At 38.7% G+C, this 23,666-nt stretch overlaps 1 protein-coding gene across 1 annotated transcript in view; it reads left to right on the top strand.

Moving 5' to 3' along the window:
* Window positions 1–23,666, top strand: part of MPP7 (MAGUK p55 scaffold protein 7) — a gene marked incomplete at its 3' end in the record, with an annotated part of 145,615 nt that overhangs the window by 66,297 nt on the left and 55,652 nt on the right. Inside the window, exons 4-5 of the mRNA XM_084279945.1 lie at window positions 16,201–16,278; window positions 20,470–20,550. Of these exons, the coding sequence (XP_084136071.1) occupies window positions 16,201–16,278; window positions 20,470–20,550 (159 nt within the window). The remainder of the gene's footprint in view (window positions 1–16,200; window positions 16,279–20,469; window positions 20,551–23,666) is intronic.

Here is a 23,666-nt window from a genome sequence, read left to right as displayed (position 1 = left end):
TTCATCACCACGGCTTCGTTAAGAGCAGTGAAGCAAATGCTTAATTTCACACTCATGACTTGTCCTAATACCCTTAAGTATGGACTTAATTTTAGTGATTATTTGTTTTCTTTGATTTTTAACCCAGGCTGTAAGCAGGCAGGGGGTGAAGGGAACAGCAATGCTTTTAGCTCACTTGCCTGTTGGCAGAGGCTGGCAGTGATTTTGCCTGTTGCATTTCATGTGCTTTTTATTTTGAGCCTTTCTTGTGTATGAGACCTGGAGAGGCTGGAGAGCTGGGCAGGGAGAAATCAGATGAGATTCAACAAATGCAGGTGTAGAGTCTTGCACCTGGGAAGGAATAACCACTTGTGTGGTTAGGCTGGGGGATGACCTGCTGGAGAGGAGCTCTGTGGAGAAGGACCTGGGGGCCCTGGTGGATGACAGGTTGGCCATGAACCAGCAGTGTGCCTCGGTGGCTGAGAGCCAATGGGATCCTGGGGTGCATCAAAAGGAGCATGGCCAGCAGGTCAAAGGAGGTGATCCTCCCCCTCTACTCTGGCCTGGTCAGGCCCCATCTGGAGTATTGTGTCCACTTCTGGGCTCCCTGATATAAAAAAGGACAGGGATCTCCTGGAGAGAGTCCAGAGAAGGGCTACAAAGATCATTAAGGGCCGGGAGCATCTCCCCTATGAGGAAAGGCTGAGTGAGCTGGGACTGTTCAGCCTGGAGAAGAGAAGACTAAGGAGGGACCTTATTAATGTTTATAAATATCTGAAGTATGGATGCAGGGAGAAATGGCCAGCCCCCTTTCAGTGGTCTACGGGGATAGGACAAGGGGCAATGGCTGCAAGTTGGAGCACAGGAAGTTCCGCACCAACATGTGGAAGAACTTTTACCCAGTGAGGGTGACAGAGCCCTGGGACAGGCTACCCAGGGAGGTGGTGGAGTCTCCTTCTCTGGAGATATTCAAGACCCGTCTGGACGCCTATCTGAGTGATATGTCCTAGGGAGCTGCTTTGGCAGGGGGGTTGGACCCGATGATCTCTCGAGGTCCCTTCCAACCCCTACGATTCTATGATATTTCTTAAAATGCAATTTATAGTAGAATAACATAATGGTATGAATTAAAATGAGTTTGGGGTTTGTCTGGGGGTTTTTTTTGGGGTTTTTTTTTTTTTAAGCAACTGAATTTTCTTAATTACCTTACATGTGCTTTAGTATAACATGTTTCTACTGAATGTAGGAAAACCTGACAGTGAGCTACGTATTTCTCATATTGTATAAATTGTACTGACCCCACTAGATGGTGCTAATTGATAAATGTATGTCTGGGGTGTGTGTGTGCATGTGTATATATGTACACACAATTTCAACTCAAAGATGTCCCTGCCTGTGATTAAATTTGGGAGTTTGAATGGGTTAGTTCTGTATCATTGAGCCATATAGAAATAATCTCTTAAATATTATTAGGAACTCTGGGAACCTGAATTGGATCCTGGACTAACTTGCATAGAGTAGAGTCTGTAAGGATGGCGTTTACTGCACTAAGCAGCAGTAAACCAAACTCTTCGTGATTTAAATTTAGCAGGTTCTGCCTGAATAGCGAAAGTGAAAAGGCACAAGTCTGTGCCAAGATTTCTCAGTCTGTATGCAGCGAATCCTAGGTTTTTGTCTATTTTCTTTAACGTTTAACTGGCATTTCTGTAAAATCTGAGTTATGCAGAGAATGAAGTTTGGTGGAAAAAAAATAATCTGACGAGAAGAGCAGTTTAGTTTTCCATCATGTTGGCAATCTGTTCACTTGGTGAGCAGGGTTAAGAAAGTTCTTTTGTTTGGATTTATATTGTTAACAGAAGAGTGGAAATCACTTGCTTTTGGAAAAATGTCTGGGAATCAGGTTCTGCATAAAGATGTAAAAGTAAAGATCTTGATTCAAATTTGTGATGAGTGTTTAAAAACTAGTATCATGGGAAATGAAGATTACAAAGCAAATTGTTTGCAAGTAAACAATACTTGTGGGCAAATGAAAACCTTTTAATGTTTCTGTAAGTGTTTTGGGTTTTTTTTTCTGAAAGAGCAGGTGAGGCATTTCTTTAGAAAACTATTAAATCTAAGCACATATATGTTTTGTTTCTAGCATCTAAATGAAATTTTGTGCTTAGGTAGCAGTGAATTTGAGACTACCTGCTCTTAGTGTGTGGTGCTACTTTCTCTTAGCAGGTTTCCAAATACAGCTCATCTTTCAGTTCGGTCTTGCTTTAAAGCTGCTTCTTCAGCTGCATGTATTTGACAGAGCAGGACTGTGCAGTTGGTCATATAAAACGTGTCCCAGTAGCTTCTTTATTTGAAAAAGTGTTTTTTTTTTTAGGGTGCCATCTCCATATTCTTAGCAAGATACTTCTTCAGTCCTCTAATGCAGACCCTGGGAATTACTTAATATGAATGGGAAGTAGTAGTGGCAAAAAGTATTGTAAATTTGTGTTCAAATTCACTTTATGGCTCTTTGCTAATCAACATACCAGCATAAAGCACTGGGAAATAATGTTGTGGTTTGGTTTGTTTTTTTTTTTAATTGCTGAATTAGATGATCAAATTTAATCACAAGACATGAAGTGATAAGGTTTGCAGCTCTAGCTCGATCAGTCAGCTGTTGACATGGTCTTTGTTCCTTGCATTCTAGCTGCATCCATTTAGTTTCTTTTTCAGTTTGGGTTTAGTAATATAGTCACTTTTATCTCTCTTAGATAAACTTTTTCTTTGAAATACTGAAATCTGATATTCAAGAGCAAGAAAAAATGTTCTGTAGTACAGAAAGCTGACTTTTCTGAGAAAAAAAAATCTTCCTCTTAAATTTATTTTTAAATTTAAGCCTCAAGAGGAGAAACACTTTGGCAGTGTCTAACAGTATCATTATACTTGCACTTTTGGAAAAAGTTTTGTCATAAAGCTAAAGAAACTTGTAAATTTTTTAAAATCTGACCAATAGGAACACTTTTTAAGTTTTGAAGTTGTAACATTTTAGATCAATCTATTGGATTATTTGTTACACATAATGCTAATTCAAATTAGCTAGGCATACATTTTGCAAGTTTCTGTTGTGTTACACGTAGAGTCAGGTGATAGCTAAAAAGGAACTATCAACACAATGTTTAAGTGGGGAAAATAATGGAAGATTTCCTCAAAGAAAGAAAAAGTTTGGTTTTAGAAGGTGGGATTGAAATACTGTAGACACATGTATAGTTTTTTTCCTGACCAATTTGAGTTCATTAGTGTCTCGCATGAAGTAAGTTTTAACTCAGGTTTGGTATTTAGAATCATTGTAAAACCATCAGCTGTTTGATCAGCACAGTAAGGATTATTTCCATCTGTATTTAATTACAACTGGAGCTTTACTGAGTGCTGGATTTCAAAACTGAGGGGCTTCATTCAGTGAGAGTTGCAGTTCCTTTCTTGCATACATGTACTATTCTTTAAGTAAAAGTATATTTTAAAAGTTGCTTAGAAAGACATTTTGTTTATTTGACAATTATATTAGGAAAATCCTGCAATTGATTATTGGTATCTTGTTATCAGTAGTTGGAAGACAAAACCAAATTGAAACTTATAACAATTTTCTTCAGCTCAGAAATCATTTTAGTAGTACTGGCTTGAAAAATTAAGTACATTTTATGTCTCTGACTAGTCCTTGTCTTTGTTTTAGTGATAAGGAAACATACTTAGTTCCTGTGGTAATGTGCTCTGACATCCTTGGATAAAAAATAGTGTGATAAATGTGACCATTTTATACTCTATCCTTTATATATGACTTTGAAAGCTTTGAATGTGTGGTCGGTTTGCTATGTCTGCAGTACTGCACAGAAGTATTTCCTCGGGTCACTTATAAAGCATAAATAGAAATGTAAATTATACAGAGAAAGAGATAAAATTTTTCTTTAATAGAAGACTTCGTCCTCTATGTTCGGAATGATGAATCATTATCATTATTTTGATGAAAGGAAGAGGGAAAAATAGACCTCGAATTGCTTTTTCATTTAAATCTGAGTGTTTGCTGAAGTAATAATACTGGGGTGGGTGTGCAAAGATAACCACTGAGTGGGAGTGTATAGTCAGAAGGGTGAAGAGACATAAATTGGTAAGAGCAGTTTGTGACCTGGAATTCAGGGTTCAGTATTGCTCTTCTGAATTTTTTCCTCAAACTTTCACCAAATTTGAGATGGTTTTGTACAGGTCAGTGTGTGCTGTTGGAGAAAAGAATGGCTATACTTTATTTTAGCAAATTCAGATTGGTACAGTTTGGACTGGCACTTGATGGGTTTACTGCACAGATTTTGTTTATACTTGTAAATGCATTTTTGAGGGGTAGTGCATAAAAATTGTAGGGCTCTTTCAGCATCCATAGACTCTAGCTTGGAGCCTGCTTGTTTCAAAGGAGAAAAAGCTTGATGGTCTTCTGTTCTTTCTGTTCAAGGAGTTCATGTCCTTAGCTCACTCAAGAGAGTGTTCATTCAAATTTGGAGTTGTTCTGATGCTGCTTCCTTTGGAAATGGGGTTAAAAGTACAGAAAAACAATGTTGAAAATACTGTATACAGTAGCCATGTAGGCTGTTTGGCTCTAAAGGGGCAGGGAAATTTATTTTGGAGCAAGTGCAACTTGTTTGGCTTTGGTCTGAACTTCCTTTGTCTACCTAGGGACCCTCTTCCTATAAGCAAAGTCATCAAAACCTTTTCTTATTACTGAAAAAAGAAGTATATTTGAATGAAGCCTGTGAAATCTCATATAATAGCAGCTTTATTTTATTTTATAAGGAACAATGAATTCAAAGTGAAAAGTGTTTCTTACAGAAAAATAAACATTTTAAGAAACTCTGCAAGGAATAACTGGTTTGTAGCCAATATTTAATCTGTTTTGCTTAACATTGCAAAAATAAAATAGCTAATACATTAGTCTTATTACCATATGCTTTCATACTCATTCAGACCAAAACTTGCTTATTTATTCTTATCCTTTCTCTTTTTTTTTTTTTGTGATGCAGACTAAATATAATAAATCACTGCAGGATTAAAATATTTTTTTAAAAAAGCTTTTAAAAATGAAGAAAGAAAAAGGGCAGCACCTCATGGGGTAAGCTCTCAAGGAGTTAGAATGGCAAATAAGCATGTTTGAGCGCTCTGTAAATGGGAATGCATTAAGAAATGAACATTTAAGTAATTGCTATTTTAATCTTTGAGCACTTGAATAGTAATTATCAAGTGTATGGCATGCTGTTCATTATCAGTAGTTAAGGAAAAAATGTATTGATCATAGGCAGATTGCAGGTACAGCCACTAATTAAGTAGACTTTAGAAATTCCAGGAGACCATTGGTTAGAATGATGAGAGAGCTGCTAAACATAATCTGAGGGGAAGGTTGAAAGAGTGTGGGTTTATCTTAAAAGTGACTTGAGAAGTCCTGAAGTTTTCATATTGAAGAGGCCATGACAAAATCAAAGCAATTTTAAATTTTTTTCCAGAATCAGATGAGAAGTCAGGAAATCAGTTTACAGCAGCTTGCAAAGTCCAACACAAGGCTGTTGCTCCTATGGCTGTAGGATCTCAAAAAAGGGCTAGGAGCCAGGTTAGAAATTTCTCCCTTTCAGGCAGTAGTCCAAATCCTTGATCTGTTGAGCAGTGGTTTGATCCTGTGTGTTGCAGGGATGTCTGGTTCCTGCTGTGTTGAGGTGTCATGCCCATTCTGAGCATGGTACTTGCTCTGCTCACGCTCCTGAGGAGCTGCCACAAAACTGTTGGCAGAATAGTTTCATGAGCAAGCCTTACTTGGAGCATTTTATGTCACTAGAAATCTATAGAACTTATCTCTGGTTACTTGGCTATGGGCAGAAGGGTTTGGACAGGGTGATGTTGTGATCGTCAAATTTCCACATTATCTGGAACCTTCAGGATTCATCTGTTCCTTTCTTCTTGATAAAGTCTGGTCTTCAGCTACCTCAACAACTCCCACAACACCCAAATGAATTTAAATATGCAGCACACTATTTTCAAGTTACTCACCTGGTCTTGCTTTTAACCACACGTTAAGCACTGAAATGCTGCTCTTTCCATTGTACAGCTAGAGAACGGACAGACTGTCATTCAGGAAGGTGGTGGTGAAGCAAGAGGTTGGTTGTTCATCACATTGTAACAAGCTCACAACCTAGAACAGCTTTAAAATGACTGCGTCGGGACTAAATGTTACTCCTGGACTTCCCTGCCAGTAATCCCACCCTTAACTGCAGTCACCCTTTCCCTTCTCTACTCAACACTGATAATAAAACCAAATGAAACCAACCTCACCAGTCCTCCCTGTTAGGTGCATTTTTTCTGCATTAAGTCTTATTGACAGGTGAGCAATGGCTTGCTTACACTGTGCTCTCTAGATGAGAAAAATTGATTCTCTGGTGTTATAGCTGTTGGTGTGAAATGTTCCAAATGAATTTTAATGGGTCTCATCTCTTTCTTCTGAGATAAGGAGAAGGTACAGCATACATGCACAGTGGAGGCTTTTAGTGGTTTTCAAATGCTTTGGCGATACTAGAATGAAAACAGGAAATCCTGAAATTGGAACTATTGTAAGACATAGATGTAGGGCACAGGACACAGGCATGCAGGTGTACCTTGCTGTTCATGAAGGGTGTTTGTTAAAAATGTCAATAGCTATGTACTTGAAGCCTAATGAAGTACTTTTTCCAATCAAAAAAGAAATGTGATGGGGAGGTGAGTGTAGAAACACATAAACACTACATGTGTCCCCATATCATATGCAGCACAGAGATGCAAGAGCGGGATCACCAGAATCACAAACTGCTCACTTAGTGCCTGTCTTGGTTAAGAAACAGAAAGAGCAGAAGAGCTGTGTCATCATTTTAGTATAAAAACTCCATCAAGAGATGGGTCCTTACAGGCACAAGATGTTGAATAGATCTCTTTCAGGCAAAATCAAGACTGACACTGCCCTCCTGACCATGCCAGATTAGCAAAGCCATGAGACTGCCTCAAGTAAAGCCCACGTGCAGGTGTTGTGCTGCCTTTCCTGAAGCACTGCATTTTCCCTGTCGTGGTCATCCTCCTCGCATGTTCTCTGCTTGTCAAAGTCTATCAAGGGGAATGGACAGACAAATGAGGTAGTAAGGCACAGTGTTAAATGACTGAGGAGGAAATTCTGAAACCGCAGATTAAAAAAATAAATCCACAGAGAATAGGGTTTTACTCTACAATTTACTGCAATGGGCAGTAAATTGCATTGCAATTTCTGACTAGACAATAAAAACTAGTTATTTGGCTGGAATGACTAATAACTCACATGACTTGAACTTCTAGCAAGGCTCTTTTTTGCCCTTAATATTGTTGAAAAGGGCTGCCTTCTTTTCCCACAAGGTTGCTTGCTTTCATTTCTAGCATGCTGTGCTGCTTCTATTTGCTTTAACAATCTAATGCCTAATATTTGCCATCACTGTTAACTGGGCGCTTCTGCCATAGCAGCACTGTCACACAGACAAGCACTCCATAGCCAAGTTCTTGCCGAATCAAAGTTTAAGCAGCAAGTGCTTGTTGGGAGTGTAAGTTGAAGCTGCGGCCTCTCCAGGCAGCACTGCTGATTTGTGTTGATAGCACCTAATTTAAAATAAATGCTACTCCAAAACTCTGCAAATCTGTAGATAACACACCATTGTATAATTTTTAGAAAACGCAGCCTGACAAGAAAAAATGCCCTTAAATGTGATCTAGTATAACTCTATTGCCACATTTTGTAACTTAGAAAATTACTGTAATTGTGCATATAGTTCTGAAAATTTATTTCTGAAATTGCAATGCAATTAGAAATTTTTGGAGGAGTTTTGTTTGCAATGTAGGGTCTTCTGAATGTGGGGCAAAGGATACTTTGTCATCCAGCATAATCCTGGATTCTTAGGAAACTTATCTTTAAGGGCTGAAGAGATGCTAGTGTAGATTTAGACTGGACGTAAAGAACAAATTCTTCCCTGTGACGGTGGTGGGGCCCTGGCACAGGCTGCCCAGAGAAGCTGTGGCTGCCCCTCCCTGGCAGTGTTCAAGGTCAGGCTGGATGGGGCTTTGGGCAACCTGGGCTAGTGGAGAGTGTCCCTGCCCATGCCAGGGAGTGGGACCAGATGAGATTTAAGGTCCCTTCCAACCCAAACCAGCCAGGGATTCTGTGTTTGGTGCCTGGTTTATATTCTTTTAACACAAAGATTCTGATTGTCTCAGAGCACTTTGGTCTCAGTCTGGATGTTTATTTCTTGGCTTTTTTCAAATAACGGACTTCAAGTGTGCACGTGACCTGAAAAAGAGAGAGTGTATTGGCAGTTTCTTTTGTTTCACGTGTGCTGCTGTAGCATAAAAAACGATCTCTGCAGAGATTCCATCAATTTTTTACAACTTTAGGATTTTGAGGCTTCTTTTCTGTGATAGCTGGAACGTTTCCTGCAGTGTTGACATAAGTTGGCATCCAGTCCTCTTTGGAAAAACATGACGTCATATGGTATGGAATATCTCTGTGATCAGTTGGCATTAGCTGTGCCAGCTGTATTCCCTCCTTGCCCTTTGTCCACCCACAGCCTATTTGCTGGAGAGGTCTGGGAGAGAAAGGGAGGAACGTTTGATGCTGTGTCAGCACTGCTCAGCAATAGCTGAAACATTGGTGTGCTACCAATATGGTTTTGGTTACAGATGTAAAGCACACCACCATTTATATCAACTTAATGCTTCTGTTCTTTGGAACAAGGGCTTGAAAGAGAGAATTGCTCATCTGTTGATTAAAATTTTGCTGCGGAAAATTGGGCCAGAATTGAGATATCTGAATATCTGGTTTTACATTTTCTGAGGTTTGCTATGAGTCTGGTGAGATTCCCTCAGAAGCCTTTGTGTACTGTGCAGTCACTTAATTTATATTTGAGGCAATTTAATATTACTGTGGGGAATGAAATTCTCTCTGAAAAGTTTGAGTAGTTAGCTATGATTTGTGCATTTTTATTTTGTTTGTCTTTTCTAAAATACATAATGCTAAATTCTCAGCAATATTCTATGCCTCTAACTGCAATTCAAGTCAATTGTCCTGAAAAGAATGTGATTTAAAGGCTGTACGTGTTTGGAGAAAGTCAGTTTTCAAGACACTGCTTTGGGTGTTTGAAATGAGTTGGCATTTGATTTGCTGCTCAGTTTTCCTGCAGCTCATGTGTTCATTGTACCATATTATTGCAGAGTTGTTCATATATTCAGGTTCCTTATAGTGCCAAAGATGCAGTGGTAAGTACTATAGGAAGGTTTGTGAATAAATTAATAGTTTTGCATTTCATCCATATTTCTTTGTTGTGTAAGTAGGCCTACAGACACCCCCTAAACAGTGAAATCAAAAAGGCCCTTTTGTCTGATACAGTAGGGTTCTGGGAGGAGAAGAAGTGGGAAATAAAAGGTGGTTGACACTTGCCTGAACATGAGCCAGAAGTGTGCCCAGGTGGCCAAGAAAGCCAATGGCATCCTGGCCTGTATCAGGACTAGTGTAGTCAGCAGGACCTGGGAGGTGATCTTGCACATGTGCTCAGCTCTGGTGAGGCCCCACCTTGAATATTGTGTTTGGTTTTGGGCCTCTCACTACAAGAAAGACATTGAGGGCCCTGGAGCATGTTCAGAGAAGGGCAAAAATGCTGGTGAATGTTCTTGAACACAAGTCTTACAAGGAGCAGCTGAGAGAACTGGGAGTGTGAGGCTCAGGGGAGACCTTATCGCTCTCTACAGCTACCTGAAAGGAGGTTGTGGTGAGCTGGGGACCAGACTCTTCTCACAGATAACTAGCAATAGGACAAGAGGGAATGGCTGCAAATTGTGCCAGGGGAAGTTCAGATTAGAAATTATGAGAAAATTCTTCTCAGAAAGAGTGGTTAGGTGTTGGAACAGGTTGCCCAGGGAGGTGGTGGAGTCACTGTCCCTTTGGGTATTCCAGGAAAGGTTAGATGAGGTACTCAGGGACATGGTTTAGTTAGTAATATAGGTGGTAGGGGGACAATTGGACTTGATGACCTTGTAGGTATTTTCCAATCTTGATGATTTTGTGATTCCATGATAATATTTTAAATAAAATGCTACACTGAGCAAAATATGCATACTTTTATAGCATAGATGATAGTATGCAATTACAGCTTGTGGATGATTTTATGGTTATTTTCATGATTCATTGTAGCCTGTAATTTCTTTTTTCCTTCTAATTACTTTATTTTACCTTGACTCAAAGTTGTTGGTGAGAGAACTCACTGTCTAAAACCCAGAGTTAAAGTGGTACCAGTAGTGATCTAATGAAAACCTTAATTGTCATCTTGAAAGGTCTCTCTGTGTAAATGTTGGGGCTATTCATAAATGTATCCTTTGCAGTCACGAGTGCCTTGGAATGATTTCTTTTGCTCCAGATATTACACATGAAATCAAAACTAGCCCTTAACTGCCTCACCAGTTTCTCTTTTTCCATTGTCTTCACCTGTTGTGGCTTCTTAATGTAAACATGATCCTCTTTGTAGTAGCATGTCCATGGCTTGTGGTGCCACTGGTGGAATCGAAGACTTTGCTTTCTTTTTGCCAAATGGTAGGTGAACCTGAAACCTTGGTGGACAGTTAGCAGGTTCTCCATGTAATGCCTTTCATTATGCATCCCTGCAAGTGACTAAGCCAGTAAATACAGAAGGTGCATGGCTTTTGACTTCAGACACACTTGTTGTTGCTACATTATGAAGAATATAATATAGGCAGGTCACAGAATCGCAGAATGTTAGAAGTTGGAAGGGACCAGTTAGGGGAGATATTTTGCTTACTGTTAGGGACTTTCTACAACAATATACTCAATACCTGTCTTCTTGGTAAGTCCAGGTGCTTTTTATGTGTGTGTGTGTCTATATTGGCATTCCAGTTCAGATCAGGACTGCGTTTTCTAGAGCAATTTCCCATCTTCTCCACTTGTGCTGCCTTGATTTGCACCAGCAGTCCAGTAAATGGGATGGATTCCTTTCTGCCAAAACCAAACAAGGAGATTACCTGCTAATGAGTATTCAGCAGATGAGCCTAGACTAGGTTCATCCAGACTAGATCCCCAGAAATGTGTAGGGTGTGGTGATTAGGTCCTCAGTGCCGTTCATTCTAGTGCATCAAACAAAGATGGTGTTGCATGTTTCATGCACGCGCATGATTAGACAAACTTTTTCAGGTACTTTTAACTGCATAATAAAGGATATATCAACCAGTAAAACCATACCCACACCAGGTAGGTCCCTTCCGACTGAAATAGTCTCTTTGGTTCTATCATCTTCTGATGAAAATAGTCCATTTTGGAGCTCTGTCTGAAATTTTCCAGAAACTTGAAGGATAACTTTCAAAAAGATTGCTAGTAAATCTTGGACTGTAACCAGCTACCGTTTCTGTAGCTTGGGATGTAGTTTGTAGATGTGTAGTATTGTTCTGTAGAGCCTTTTGGAAACATCCTGCTTACACAACTATTTTATAGTCGACTAAATACCAATAAATTATCCTTGTATTAAGGGGATTCCTTTCCAGAAGGAGCAGAGGTACTGGAAACGGTTGATACTGTTCTGTGTACATGCTTATCCCCTTCCTCTGTGTTGTTTTCAGCCATCTGATACTGAAACTGTACCTGAATATAAAGAAATCTAAAAGGGGAAATTAAGCTTATTTTGTAGGATTCTTTACTTAAAATTTTTTGTTTTCTGATTCAGAAAGCTCCTGTTGGGTTTTAAAACAGTCCGAACTGGGGACACTGCAGAAAGTGTATTTCTGCTGTACTTTGTTGTAGAAAGCTTAATTCAACCTCTGTGGGAAAATCCAGAAACAATTTCCCTTGTCTACAAATGTGCCAAAAATATATAAATTTGCAAATGATTATTTCTCCCTCTGGGGCATATCTTCACCATCGATTGTCAGTTTTCACAAAACCTCATAAGTCTACACAAAGTACCCTACAGTGAAAAGGATAGGTAGTCATAAAGAAAAGAAAATAAACTTCAAAACCCTAGCAACTTAGTCATCTGTTCAGCAGAACAGCTTTATATGTTTTATTTACCATGCATAACTCTTGCTTTAACAGACTCAGTCTCATTGGTGAAGAGATTTTCAGGGTTCAAGCTTGGTGCTTATATGTCAGAAGAACTTAAAACAGGTGTACTCTATTTTCTACCTTTCAAGCGTGGTACAGTTCTATACCCTCCATACTTTCCATACGTTTCTACTAGAGAGAAGGCGATAGCATTGAAGTTAGTGCACATCCAGTGTAGCCACAGAATATATGAGAAATTGACTTTTTTAATTAAATAGAATTCTTTAGAATGAAACTCAAATGAATGGTTGCAAATATGAACTGGTGTATCTTGAATAGGTAAACGCTTTCTCTTCTACAGTTTTTTTTTCAGGATGGTTTTAATTTCTGTTACAGTTTAATTTTGTTGAGTGAGATTTGCAAAGAGGCAAAGTACTTACCCCACCTTGTCTTGTTTTGCTCTCCAATTCTGTGTTTGCCCAGCTTATGGTGTCCTCATGTTCATCAATGTGGTCACTTAACCTAGATATTTAAATTTCAAATTCTACTTGTATAAGAATTTAATTTATGAAATACAATGCTAGTTGTGTGCATGTTAACATGATTTACAGATTTCAGATTTGGGAACAGAAGTAGCTGAAGGACAGCGTGTGGAGTAGATGCCAAAATGTTTGGCTTTGTCCACGGTAGTTTTTATAAAGGTGGTAGTCATAAAATTCAGCACCACGAAGTCTGGGAAATTCAGAGGCTATGTGATGAGACTTTTAAGTGTGCTGTCATCTTGAGAGGCCACAGAGATGACCTAGTCCCCAGTGGCTAGGGAAAGCCAAGTGCTGTACCTGTCTTCAAAAAAAGGCCAAAAATACAATGTGGGAAACTACAAGCCAGTCAGCCTTGCTGTGATCTGTGGGAAAATCATGGGCCAAGTCATCTTGGAACACATTTCTGGACACAGAGAGAGAAGTTGCCTGAAAATTCATTTTTGCATCACTGAAATTTTTGCATTGTCAGTTGAATTGCACCAAATCTCCTGTTTTACTGCATTCGGGAATTTATTCTAGAGAAGTGCTGCATACGCTATGAGCACGTCAGTTAATCAGAAGTTAGAGGTAGGCAGTGACTGTAGGACAGCAGTAGGAAGTAGCATTGTATGTTACATGTGATAATTTTATACTGATATGAAAGGTAAATCTTGTGTTGAGCACAGCTTTGTGCACAGACCTGTGCTTTTAATTTTTTTTTTTTTAGGTAAATCCTTGAAATTACACAGAGATGGAAGACACATGGGTCTTATTAAAAAAAAAAAAAACAAACAACCAGCTAATAAAAAAAATGCTATCTATTAAATGAAGTAAAATCAGATATTTAAAAAAAAAGCCAACAGCTGAAGCTGAAAACCAACACAGCATGTCTGTTGCATCTCAATTGGAAGTGTGCTGAGATTGCAGTGTCTGTTACCATAGAACAGGTAATGTTTATCCCTAGAGTCACTTGTTTATCCCTAGAGTCACTTGTGCCACTACAGTAAATTGATAAAACTTCCAACCTGATTTAGCAAAAGCTAATACCTGGAACTGTCTTGTAGTAGTTTCTTGTTTACTCTGTTAGCTTGTGTTGTTTCCTCCAGATTTGGTTAGGCAGTTACTCTTTACAACTCCACCATAATCAAATAAAAACATAATGATTTTTCTTTAAATGCTTAATCGAATTCCAATATCCACTCTTAGGAAAATAAAAAATTTGTTTTCAATTATCTGCTGGCTACAGGTAGAGCCAATACCTTGTTGAAGTTCCACACTGCCTCCTCTTAAAATCCTATATTTTCTTGCATGAATTTACTATTTCAGAATGCTTTTTCAAAGATGGCTTATGCGAGAATGTCTCAGCATTTTTTTGATTAGTAAGTTTTTTATTTGGTTTGGTTTGGGTTTTTTTTTTTAATTTTATTTTTTTATTTCACTGCTAAAGACACCTGCAGGTTGTCCAGGGTAAAACCAGCTTCACTGACAGTGGCATTTCTATTTCCTTTGAGAAAGTAGAAGGTACCATAGGCAGCTGCTTTTAACCTCAGAGTTGATGGAAGCTCAGCCTGGATAAAATCAAGATGTTGGCCGAAGCAATCAAAAAGAATGATGGATTGGCGACTTTTTGATTTATTATGCCTTTTAGTTATTCAAGTTCACAGTCTAAGTAAATGACAAATTTTTGCTAAACTCAGGGAGCTGCAGCTCCTTGTTTTGTTTAGTTTCTGTGCTTTGTGAGCTAGAAATATGAAGTTTTCCAGTCATTTATACTTTTGGTGACATCCATTATGAATTAGTCTTACTTTGCTGAGTAAACAATGTCTATATAAGCCATGTAAAATTCAGACTCATGTTCTGGAGGTAATAGTGCTTTGCACTTAGTATCCAGATGAAGTGCAAATGCTCTCAGTTCAGAATGAGTCGTTTTACAACTTAGCAATTGAGCAACTGTTGTCTTCACACTTCATCTTGACATTTCAGAACTTTGCTATCCTTTAACCAATGATATACGGAAATCCTGTTGAGATTACAGAAAGGAAGAAGGAATCGACCAACACTGAGGTCTTGCTGTGCCATGTTGCATTAACAGAGTACTGTATGGCCTTTACTTCAAAGAACCTGTAGTCTAAATGAGTAGAAACAGGCCTGGACTTAGTATTATGAAGCAGCAGAAGATGAGAAAAATGGCACATGCATATGTGACTGACATGGCATTATCTTGTTTTGAGTGTAGTTGTTGGGAGTTCAGTTTGAATTCAAAAGAAAGGGCTGGGAATAAGGCCAAGGGGGTCACGGGCAGTGAGAGGAGTGAGTGCTGCCGAGGGTAAAAGTAAGTGGAGAAAAGCAAGTGTGGAACAAGAGGGAAGGCTGAAGGAAACAGTCAGTGTATAACATGTATTGATCCAGTCAACACCATTTTCAGTGTGCAAAGACCACTGGTTTGGTTGCTCATTATGGCTGTCCTTGCTGGCTGCCATCCATCCCGTTCCTCTCCCCACAAGTGTGTCAGGGAGGAGTAGGGTACCGTTGGGGTGCCCAATGCCCCAAGGATGTGAAGGACTCCTCAGCCAAGTCCTGAGCCCCATCCCCTCTGCCAGACCTTGTGTTCCCTTCCTTGCCAAGCACAGAAGTCCCCGATTTAGCTCCTTCTGCAACTCCTCCAACCATCTGGAGTCCATGCCTCCTTCAGAGCAGTGGGACTAAAGTGGAAATCTAAGAATGGGGTGTGTTTGCATCAGTTCAGACTACTGTTGTCGCCTTTTTAAAGATTTTAATTGGAATTTGTACATCTGTGTATCTTCAGGAAAATAACGTAAATAACATTGAATGGTTAATATTGTATGCCATTCTCAAATAACTTTTGAAAAAACTTGTTAGGCTTTAAAATATTTTCCTCTTTTAAGCTTTCACACTGGAAAAATCTAAATTTTGCAATGGATGACTTGTGGGGGAGGGAAGAGGCTGAATGTGTAAACGATAGTGTATCTTTTCCCCTTTTAAAAAATGCAGTGTGCTTTGGCTCTTTCATGTTGATAACTCCCCATTAAAAACTTTAAATGCTCCTAAATGACTTGAACTTGCTGAAGGACTACTTTTTTCTTTCAGATGTGTTAGAATTCATATTAGCACTAGTTTGCCCTTGTTTCTGAATTATTTTAATGACGGCAGCCGCTCCACCAAGCTGTCTGTCAAGATGTGGGTGGCAGGCTATTATTTCACTTCATAAATCATAATTTACAGGGTTTTTTATATCCATCTTGGGGATAAACACTTTATGCTTTGTGTTTTCAGCAGCAATATAAAATGTAATTGATACTTAAAGCAATATGTTGGAAATATGGACATAGAAAGCCAGGAGAGAAAAATCACAAATGTTTAGTTTTTCTGTGGGTAGGTCTACATGCTGAGCATTTTTTCCATCTGATTTCATATTCTTAGCACTTCAACAGAGGATGATGATGAATTACATGTACATGATTGCTGCCTGTAGGTTACTATAAGGATGTTTCTTTAGTTACAGACACTCAACAGGTCAGTTAGCTCGACAGGGTTATTTTGTACCATTTCTCATGCTGCTCAATAAACTTACTGTTTTGTGCTATTGTCTTCCAGATTCATGAAAAACTGCATTATTATGAAAAACAGAACCCCGTGCCTATACTGCACGGTGCAGCAGCCTTGGCAGATGATGTAAGTGTCCCCCGCTGAGATCACTGGTACCAAGTCTCCTAAAAAACTGTCTGCAAGCAGAACTCCTCATAGTGCAAACATATGAATGTAATCCTCTGAGCTAAATCATAAGAAGCTGCAAATGTTTCCAAAGGTGCTGTCATCAGCGGGCTTGTTGCTGATATTACTTTGATTTTTATTCACTTGCCTGTTATAAAAACATTGCATCTAGATAGCCTCTTGTTCTGCTTTAGTAACTACGTAATAGAAATTACAGGTTGGAACTCTACTGGGAGGGGAAAAGCTGTCAACTGTTAGTATTTTGCGAAAGTCACAGACACCAGGAATGCTTTGGAAAAATAAAGACAAATGAGATAGCACCATTGCTGACAGAACATGAAAAACGACAGATAATGCTACAGAAATGAAGCATATGAAATGCCTGGGAAGGAGGCTTGCTTAAAAAAACCTCCCAAAAACCCCACCAAAAACTCTTTAAGAAAAAATTCAGTAGTGATTTATTGATATTGGAGCTTTCCAAATTACCTTCATAACCAAAAAATAAATTGTAGAAGTGGTGGGCATTGATGGAGTAGTTAATTTCCTGTTACTATAATTTTTATTTTAACAAAAAAAATCCAACCTGACATTTCTTGCTCTTTGGTTAATTCTGGGATTCCGATGAATTGCGCACACACCTGTATAAACCATGACTGAACCTGAGGTAGACCAGGATAGAGAAATGTTTAATAAACTGTGGTTTAGGTGAAATCCAGAAATCTTTGTTGCAGTTGATTATCTCAAGTTGATTTTTGGAAAAGGCAGTATGTATCAGGATCCATTTCAAATACAGCATGTCTGAAACTTCACACGCTTTATAGATGGTTTAAAGTCTTAAATATCTTTTTATATCGTTAATAACTTTTGATTTTTTTAATTTTACAAATGTGTAGAAGTTATGAATTGAGAATTAGAACATTTTAACGAAAAACTAAATTAAACATACGTAGCCTATTGAAAAAAGGATATAATGTAATTTAATCATGTTTCAGTAGGAGGAGAGCTATATCCTGTAACATACCAAATATAATAATGCATTAGCTTTGACATCAGGCATATATTAGTAATATTTTTTTAACCTTCAAATAGCTTTGAATAATGTTGATAGTAATTTTGAAAATTAGAAACCTGGTTGAAATTCTCTTCATTAAGTTCTTGGTGACATATTAATAATCCTTGTTAACATTTGTGTTATGGATCTCTGAGCTAAAATTCTTAATAAGAAACTTTTCTTATTTTTGGATGCAAAACTTAGTTCTTGATATTTTCAAAAATGCTGAGCAATCTCATTCTTTGTTCAGCCCCATTTAAAACTTGCAGTTTTGGAAATCCCCAAATTAAAGTACTCTGTCACTCTTCAACTGAGAGCAGTCAAGGTTTTTAACCCTATGTATGTATTAATCTGTATATACGGTAGGATTTTAAAAATATGCATATGTTGGGATATGTGTGTCTCTAGACATCTGCCCACCTTTTAAGCACAGCTTTTTTTCAAATATCCTTTTGCTGGTTCTTCATTTTTGCTTATGTGTAGCTGAACAGCTGGCTTTATGGGCACCATCCCACAGAGTGAGGATGTCCTCTGGCAGTTGAAGTCAGGCTAGCACACTGCAGGAGTTCCTCTGTTTCAGTAGCTATCAGCAAACTTTGAGGAAGTAAATTTACATCCAGTGGGGTTTGTAACTTAATATTTCCTGTTGGATTTAAAGCAAAAAATTGAGGTGCTACTCATCTAACTAAAAACTGTTTAAGGAGCATGTTTTTATTCTTGTGTTACTTTTTAAAGCAATGTCAGAGATAACAATTGTGGGGGGGCTTCTTTTCTAAACATTTTCGTTTTCCTAGGTGCCATGACTTTGCTCTCCTCACCCTTAGTGTCTTTCAGGCTCAATTTCCCATCACAGATTCTGTTTGCGTCTTATTTTGGAGCAGCAAAGTCTGACATAAGACTCCAGATTTCATGCAAGGGTCAAAACATTTCTGGCAGTATAGGTATATACTGCAAATAAGGCCTCTAGGTTATTAGAAAGACTGTTCTGGCAGAGGTTTCAGAACTTTCTCCAGAAGTTTTAAAGCCCCAGACCCACATCTCACTGGCCTCAATCCACTTTGTTTTCTCCTCTCTGTAGTGGCAGCTCTCCATAAAGAGCTTGGTGAAATGTTACAGTTCCCTCAACAGAGAATCATAGAAGAGGTCTTCTGACAGTTTTCTTGCAGGTTTTGGCATAAGAAGTGATTGGCACAATGTCAGTGTACCCAATCTAGTGTGCCTAAACATGGCTTTGTCCTCCTTCTCTATCAATCTTTGGCTTCCTCCTCTTCTTCTGTTAAAGGCCCTAGTTGTACTTTTAAGACTCATGCAAATATTTGGAGAAATGTTGTAAATTGTATGAGTGAAAACAGTTTTCAATTATCTGAACAAATATTTTCTAAACTATGAGATTAAAACATTTGTTAAAGCAATAAAAAAATTCTTTCTGTTCCTTGCAGTTCTAAACCTTATGTACCTGCATTTATATTTGCACCACCAAAGCAAATGCTAATTCTGCTGAAGTTAATAGATCCTTTTGCACAATTAATCTGAGAGGAATGCTGAAGCAGTTGTGCTTCCTGAGTGATTAGTAGTCCTCATCAATGAAGCACGAATGAATAGATTTTACTCTCTAGTGAAGAGTAGTACAAACTAAAGAATGAAAAGAGAACCAAGGGGAACCTGCGTCATATACCTGCTGTCATTCCCATCACAGGTTATTTTCAGCTTTGCAGAGCTCTTCTGTAGAGCATGCAGACTAGATTGCAGTCAGATTACCTCAATGCCTGGCTTTATGTGCCTAAAATATTTAATTCTCACCTTTCCTAGGGAGATCTTCTTCTAGTCTTTCAGTGTTTAGAGACAAATATTGTTGAAATTAGCATTCATGTATTTGATGGCTGTTTTTACCTATAAATTATAGCTAAAAGGCTGTGGGACTTTAGGTGATGAATTTTTATTTTGGTCCTGTTAACCCTGTATTAATTGGAAGGTTAAAAAAAAGTTACTCTAACCATGTCTGATGTCTGTAATCTAGAATTGTCTATTACATATAACTATGCAAAATATACTTCAATCCATTTATTCTTGAAAATTTATACAAAATGAAAGTACAAATTTAAAATTAGGCTAGATGACTAAAATTACTTGCTGCAAATAACCGATCTTTCTTTGAGACATTTTTATGATACTGATTTAATGCAAAGAAAATAAGTGATTATCTGAAATCACGTTTTGGATTATGAGCACTGTAGCTTCAGGATTTTTAAAACTGAAGTTCAGTGTTGTGAAATATGTTTTAGCTTTTCCTTCTTCTGGAAAAATAGTTTGAGTTTGAAATCCTGCAGTAAAATATGCCTCTTGAGTCCAAATTAGTTGAGAATGTCATGATAAGAAAAACTCAAGACATGAAGCCAAATAGCTGTGGGATTAAATGTTAGACTGCTGCTCTATTGTTCACCAAACCACAGCTTTGTAGTATAACCAAACATAAATTACTGATCTTGTTGTTAGGACATAGTTTGTGTGTTTTAGGGGCTTGAATTGCTGATGACCTGTTATAAATGATATTATGATTAACCCGCTTCACGTTTAACAAGCTCCTTCCAGTGTATGTGTAAACATAATAAAAGGTTCAGATTGCTTGCACTGTAGGGGCACTTTGCTTTCTTATCCCGGTCCTAAACAGCACAGCTACTGTGGGTTTTTGGAAGCAGTGTGGATTTCACCACCTCATTCAAAACTGTTTTTTATAGACAGTGTCAAAGTTTGATCCAGTCGTTTTTACAAGCAGTCCTTTGTCTGCACGCAAAGGACCATTCACTAAAATGAAGTGCTGGGATTTGCCCCCATCGCTATAAATCAGAATGTGATCTGGCTGCACCTTTGCCAGAAATGATTACTTGTGTTAAACTGAGCCAAAAGGCCTGGCTTAAATCTGGTCCACCGAGGGCCAGAAAAAGAAGCACGGTGATTGATGGTGTTTTTCTTCATGCTGGCTTCTGTTTGAACACGCTGGAAAGTAATAACCTTGAACAAGATAGATTCTGGGTTGTCACTGATGCACTGGGTAAAACAAGGCTTTCCTAATGGTCTTTGTGTTGATTCCATCTCCCACCCAGCTGGCTGAGGAGCTGCAGAGCAAGCCGCTGAGCAGCGAGATCAGAGAGCTGCTGAAACTCCTCGCAAAGCCCAATCTCAAGGTGAGGATGTGTTGCACCTGCAAAGTGCTTTCTCCCTGGGTGTTTGCGTCTGCTTCCTTGGGCTGCTTTAATGAATATGAGTGCTTTTAATAAGGGATGCCAGTTCAATAGGAAATACCTGTTATGAAGTAACATGTTTAATGTTGCCAGTAAATTATTATGCGTGTTGATGATATTTATAAAAGGAATTCAGTGGAAAGCTGTCATTTATTTACAATGCATATTTCAGAAAGTAGACACTTGATTTCTTTTTTCTGTCTTTTGCTAACTTTTTTTGCTTGCACTTCATAAATTTGCTCAAAATGGGGTCTTACTAAAAGCTTTTCAGTCATACCAGTGATTTAATTGCACTGTGCATAAAAAACAGAAGCTGCTACTTGGAACAAAATTTCTCATGGAGATTGTTTTGAAAAAAAAAATCTGAATTTGAGGACTTCTGGCATTCTCTGTGTTGCATTCACAGAACTTGATACATCTGACAGTAGACTATGGAGTCATTAGTTGAAAGGAGGTTGTCTAGTCCAATGTGCACCTCAAAGCAGGGTGAACATTTTGTCTGGAGCAGTTTGCTCAAGGCTTTCTCCCATCAGGTCTTGAAATTTCCTCGGAACACCCTTCCATAAATGCTATGTCCAGCCTCTTCCAATTCCGGATTATCCTCCTAGTGAAAACTGTTTCCTTGTATCCACTCAGAACCTCCCCTGTGTATCACTGTTAATGCACACTATGGTGTTATTTTTCCATTATAAAGAGAAGGGAGACCTTGGTGTTCTAGATGCATATTGCAATGGGAATTATATGTAGCAGTTGATAATTTTAGTGGAAAACTGCAGAGTGGAAAAGAGCCCTTTTTAAGATAGTTGCTTCTTTATATTCCCTGATCTCAAAACCTGAGACGTGACGATATCTTCAAAGTGCTACAAAACTTTAAAGATCCATTATGTCACCTTTTTAAAGGCTTTCACACAGTTGGTTATTCCGCCACTTGCAAGGTGACAAGCTGTTTTTTGCTGAAGGGTGAAGCAGTGACAGTTGTGTATTACATGAGGAACACCAAATTCCAGAGATCCTAAGCTTCACTGTAGGTGTTTCCTTAGTGACTGTCCACATGTGTTTCATGCTTCTGAAGTTTGAGTGGATTGAGCCAGAAGGCAGCTCATTTACACAATTGCATCTCCCCCCAATCCCTTTCTTGCTTTCCTTCCCCACCCCCTCGCTCTCTTGCTCCCCCTCCATCGCTCCCTTTCTCTCTTACTCACTCTCACCATTGTCTGTTGCTTGGAAGTGGTTAAATGCAATGTGATAATCTTAGCAGGTTTTCAGGGAAACAAGTGCCTTCCCCTCAGTGTGGTTAAGATGATTGAACAACTGCAGTAACTTAGCAAATGTCATTCTTGGCTGGAGGAGACTGACCAGCTGCAGGGCGCAGAGCCCTTTGCATGGCCAGACTGCCTAAGGCACACGTTTCCCTGCCCTGCAGAGCTGGCAGGTGTTTGTGTGAGTTAGGGGAAAGAACTGGAAGTGTGCATGAGGTTTTTGCCTGTTCGTTATCTTCTCCATCTGCCATCTCATGGCAAACATGCCCAGGAGGGATGGTAAATTATCACTGCTCCCTCCTCAGTCATGGTGACCAGGCATGTTTGTACTGCATGCTGAGTCAGACTGTTTTGTTGAGATTCCTCTGTTGATTTCCCCTGCTGTCACTTGGGCAGAAAAGGAAGGAGAAGTTGTTGCTGGGACTCAATATTTCCAATTCTTCTCCAGAGATGCCCTCAGGTCTGGTCAGCTGTATCTGAGCTCATGCTGTACATTGCATAAGATTTTCTAGCTCTTGGCTATTAAGTTGATGGCTGGAGAACATTTGGGTTTTTTCTTCTGGATTCCTGGGACACTGTGATGTCTAGAACAGCTTTTCCCACACATCTGAAGTTACTTGGGAGGACTGGTCCCTCTTTTCCAACGTTGCATAGACTTTATCTAAAAACTTATATGTGGCTTAATTTGGGATTGACTTAAGCTGGGTGTATATTATTCTGCAGGGGAAACATTTCTCTCTTGACCTGGCTTATAACTAAAGTGTTAGCTGGAGCCAGCAGGAGAGTTTCTGCTTCCCTACAGCTCAGCTCTAAGGTCCGGGGCACAACAATGGTTAGAATTAGTTTATTGTCCTACATCACTGCTTCCATAAGTTTGGTGGTGCAAAGGTGATTACAATTTAACAGGTTTGGTTGACATGCCAAATAAGGCTGGGAGACGTTTTCCAGCAACTGGTTAATGAGAATTTCTATATTTTCATTTTATGTTACAAAAATGCTTTGTTGAATATATTTCTGAATGCTTGCATCTGATGAGTAAAGCTTTGACAGGTTTGTGGTGTTTGTGGTTTGAATCCATAGAGAGGTGTTTCAAAGAAGAAAATAATTTCTCTGAGGCAGTTATGTTTATCAGACTTGAGATTTTCAAAATGCCCTAAAAGTAATTCCAAAGTTTTGTCAAGTGCACTTTCTTCTGGAAAAAAACAAATTGGTCATTTCTAGTCTTTTAAAAACTGGATGCCATTTCCAGTTACACTGAGTGCTTTTTCTTTCCTGCTCTAAAATATGGCAACCTTTACCATAATTCAGTGAACTAATAGTGGTTGTGGTTTATCTTTACTGATTAAAACAGAACTCTGGAAGTAGAACAGAGCACGTAGCTCTGTGAAATCAAGTGGATTTGTTTATCTGCTATGAGACATTGTATTTGTGTTCTAGATTTAAAATGTAATTGCAGAGTCCCGTGGATGCAGGCCAGCCAAATCTATTGGCTTTAATTTCCAGCGTTGAATAGAGACTTAAGAGTGCACATTCCATAATCCTGCTATACCTTGTTAAAGATACCAACAAGTAGAACAGTATTTCCATACCTTGGGATCCAAATTCAGTTGAACGCAGTATTTTATTTATAAGCAGACCAGGAAATTAACACTTTGAAAAGCATCTTGTTCTCTCTTGTTCAGAAACCCTCAGTACAGCAATGTGGATCTTCAGCTCTTTTTGTTTTTTCCAGAAGATAGCTGTTAATGAGTGCTTATGCTTCTGGGGTGTACGGACACAGGTTAAAAGGTCTACTAACTT

The sequence above is a fragment of the Gallinula chloropus genome, assembly GCF_964237585.1.
Source record: "Gallinula chloropus genome assembly, chromosome: 2".
Classification (NCBI taxonomy): Eukaryota; Metazoa; Chordata; class Aves; order Gruiformes; family Rallidae; genus Gallinula; species Gallinula chloropus.
This window is presented reverse-complemented; position numbering and strand designations above follow the sequence as displayed.